We start from the raw sequence: 3,203 nt of genomic DNA, 5'->3' as shown, positions 1-3,203 counted from the left end.
ATCTGAAATAGCACAAAGTTTCCTGTAAGGGGTAGGTTTAGGGGTAGGGTTGGTGTAGGGCAATAGAAAATACAGTTTTCCTCTAATAGTGAGCCGTGTGGAGTGACACAAGCTTTCATTAGTCATTATTTCATTATTGTAGGGCAATAGAATATACGGTCTGTACAGTAGAAAAACCATTACGCCTATGGGATGTCCCCACTTTTCACAAACACAGAACTCACCCAAACCGCTGCTCCTTTGATACAGAGGGCTGGAGAATGTGGGGGAATAGTGTACTGAACATCACAAACAAGCTGCATGTCTGAGATACTCAAACAGCTAGAAGTTCTTAGGTCAATGACAAATAAGAATGTCAAAGATGATAGAAAAGTCTAGTTAAAAACAAATAAAAAGTTATTTGTATTTGTGGATATCTATCTATCTCTCTATATCTATCTAGTGAGTGTGTGTGTGTGTGTGTGTGTGTGTGTGTGTGTGTTTGTACTCACTGATGTTACAGTATTGTCCATTATATCCAGATATACATCCACACACCTCTTCACCAGTGGCCTCAATCATCCTGCAGACTCCGTTATTTTCACAGCGATTTCTCAAACACACTAAACACACACACACACACAGAAAGAAGAATGTGTAGCAGGAATACAGCAGTAGCTGCGGGTGTTCAGGTGTCAGATGTTTATTTACCCGTGTAACGCGCACGCTCGCAGCTCACCCCTCCACTGAGGCACGTGCACAGCTCTACAGAGCGCAGGTAGATCCGTCCCCACGATTCTCCGGTGTCATAGTACTTCAGATGCAGCGGCTCGTAGCACTTCTCTACAAAACAAACCACAGAAACGAACCCGAGCATCAGAACACACCCTCCTGTCTCTCCCACCCATCAGAACTCGACCGATATCAGATGACTGACAAAATAAAGGACACAAAACCTTCACGGATCACAGGACATGTGATAGCGTTAAAGATGAGAGCTTTTCAAAACATAAAAGGGAGAGACACATGAATGGAGACCAACATGTGATTCTGTGCTAGAAAAATGAAGCTCTAATACTCACGTTAGTCTCCTGCATGTGAACAGATCCAACACCATTATTGTTAATTACTACTGTTAAGCTAATTATCATTACTGCAGACTATAATACTCTTAATGATACCCAAAAAGAACTTAGATGGAACTATAATTAATTGTTTCAGAATTAAACAAAATATGTATATTAGATAGATACACTTAATTGCATGTTACACTTAATTGCATGTTAATTGCAATTAAATGAAAATGTATTAATTTAAATAGATATGAAATGCAATTAGTTGAACTTTGTGTTTTTGACCCACTTAAGTAGGACTTAAGTGCATCTTTATATGTAATTATTATCTTTGAAATATGGATAAAGTACTGCCGAATGTATTAACAAGCGTTTATGATAAACTAAAATATATTTTAATACAAGTTTCAAAATGATTTAAATGTTTTTTTGTAATGTGTAATGAAGTTATTTAGAAACAGTCATGAAAGTGTCTCTCTTTAAGTCACTTAAGTGGTCTTTTATTTCATTCATATTATATTATCTGCAAGTACAGATTTTTTAAAATAAACTTTTAAGATTTGAAGTACACTACAAGTGCACACCAAAAAGTCATAATCACACTGTATTTATCAATGCATTATATAAATATGTCCTCTTTGTGTGTGTTTGACTCACTCTTTTCACACAGAGCTCCCGTGAATCCATCAGGACAAACACAATCAAATGAGTTCAGATGAGCGGCCGTCACACAAACGCCGCCGTTCAAACACGGGTTCTGCCGACAGAGACTCGACCCGCGACGCGGAGGAAGAAACCCTGAGCAGAGGAGGAAATAAATACAGCAAAACTCGCTTATCATCATGACTGGAGAGCTGACTCAATGTGCAGCTGAGTTCACTCACTTCACAAACGCCGAATGAGTCACTGAGTCATAGAACGTATCTGTTTTACAATCATAAACAATGCAGTTTGCATCACTCTCAACCACAATTACAGTTAAATACAGTACAGAAGCGTTTCTGCCCATTCAAACTCACAGAGCACATTGTGCATTGAATTCATTTGATAATTAAGTTAAAAGTCTAAAGTCTTGTATAGGGAACCAGATAAGCCACTAGTGATATTTTAAACAACCAGTGCATGACGTTCCTGCTTATGAGCGTATACACACGCAGTGTGTTTGAACCAGAGCACAAACTTTGTGCATCTGCTGTTGTAAACATGGAGGTCTGGTGGAGTGCATCTCACAAACAAAGCTTGTCATTTATGCATGAACATAAACAGCTCCCTCTGAAAGTCAAACATCCTGGTAAACCCACACTTTCTGCCATGAATCCATCCAGAGCGAGAAGTGTACTCTTGACCACAGACGTTATACCTTTAATGACTTTGTTGGCAATGCAAAACAAAGCAGTAAGGTGAATAATGCAATGATTTTAGATGATTTTTGGCCATTACGTTTCTTTAGCAGCCGTTAGAGTAGTTTTGAGTTTAATTTTAAAAACTGTTTAAGTTTAGTTATGTTTAAAACTGTTTAATTCACTTCCATGGAGTGTTGTTTTTGTTAAGTAAAATGGTCAAAAATTGTTACAAATATTTTATTTTAGATTTAAGTTTTAAATTATTTAAGCTTCAACCGAAATGAGTTTAAGTTGAAGTACTAAAATTACTAAAACTTTATAAAAAATAAAATATAATTTATAAATATAAATGTACATTAAAATAAAATAAAAATACAAAATTAAATATAGATATATAAATACATTTATAAAATAATGTTATATAATTTTATAAATTATAAACTATAATGTCACAATATAGTTATTTTTGCTTTAAATAAGGTCTCTATGATGTAACATTTTTTGATACCGTAGAAATTTCATAATTCTTCTCACCAGTGTTAATATCACAAAAAACAAACAAAAAAAACGAATACTAGCCTAAATAAAAACAATTAAAAAAAAACTCAAGCTCACTGAAGACAAGTAAACAGACAGCAATTAAATAAGAATAAGAAACTAATTACAAGCAATAGGACACAAAAACTATAAGAAATACTACATACATTGTATAAAGTGATCAAATGTATAAAAACACTTTAATTTTATTAAAGTTAAAAAAGTGATTTAGTCAAGAACAGCGAGAGATTTGTTCTCTTTTGTTGTTTGA

At 34.7% G+C, this 3,203-nt stretch overlaps 1 protein-coding gene across 2 annotated transcripts in view; it reads right to left on the bottom strand.

Annotated features, from left to right (window-relative positions):
- LOC107701308 (hepatocyte growth factor activator-like) overlaps window positions 1-3,203 on the bottom strand; it is a 16,430-nt gene that overhangs the window by 7,477 nt on the left and 5,750 nt on the right. For both annotated transcript variants that reach the window (XM_016503302.1, XM_016503307.1), the window contains exons 5-7: window positions 1,710-1,850; window positions 691-822; window positions 492-602 (exon numbers count right to left, since the gene is read on the bottom strand). In XM_016503302.1, coding sequence (XP_016358788.1) covers window positions 492-602; window positions 691-822; window positions 1,710-1,850 — 384 coding nt within the window. The remainder of the gene's footprint in view (window positions 1-491; window positions 603-690; window positions 823-1,709; window positions 1,851-3,203) is intronic.

Source organism: Sinocyclocheilus anshuiensis, unplaced genomic scaffold (genome assembly GCF_001515605.1).
Source record: "Sinocyclocheilus anshuiensis isolate Anshui unplaced genomic scaffold, SAMN03320099.WGS_v1.1 scaffold1347, whole genome shotgun sequence".
NCBI classification, from domain to species: domain Eukaryota; kingdom Metazoa; phylum Chordata; class Actinopteri; order Cypriniformes; family Cyprinidae; genus Sinocyclocheilus; species Sinocyclocheilus anshuiensis.
Note: the sequence above shows the minus strand (reverse complement) of the source record. Positions and strands in the feature narration are given on the sequence as shown.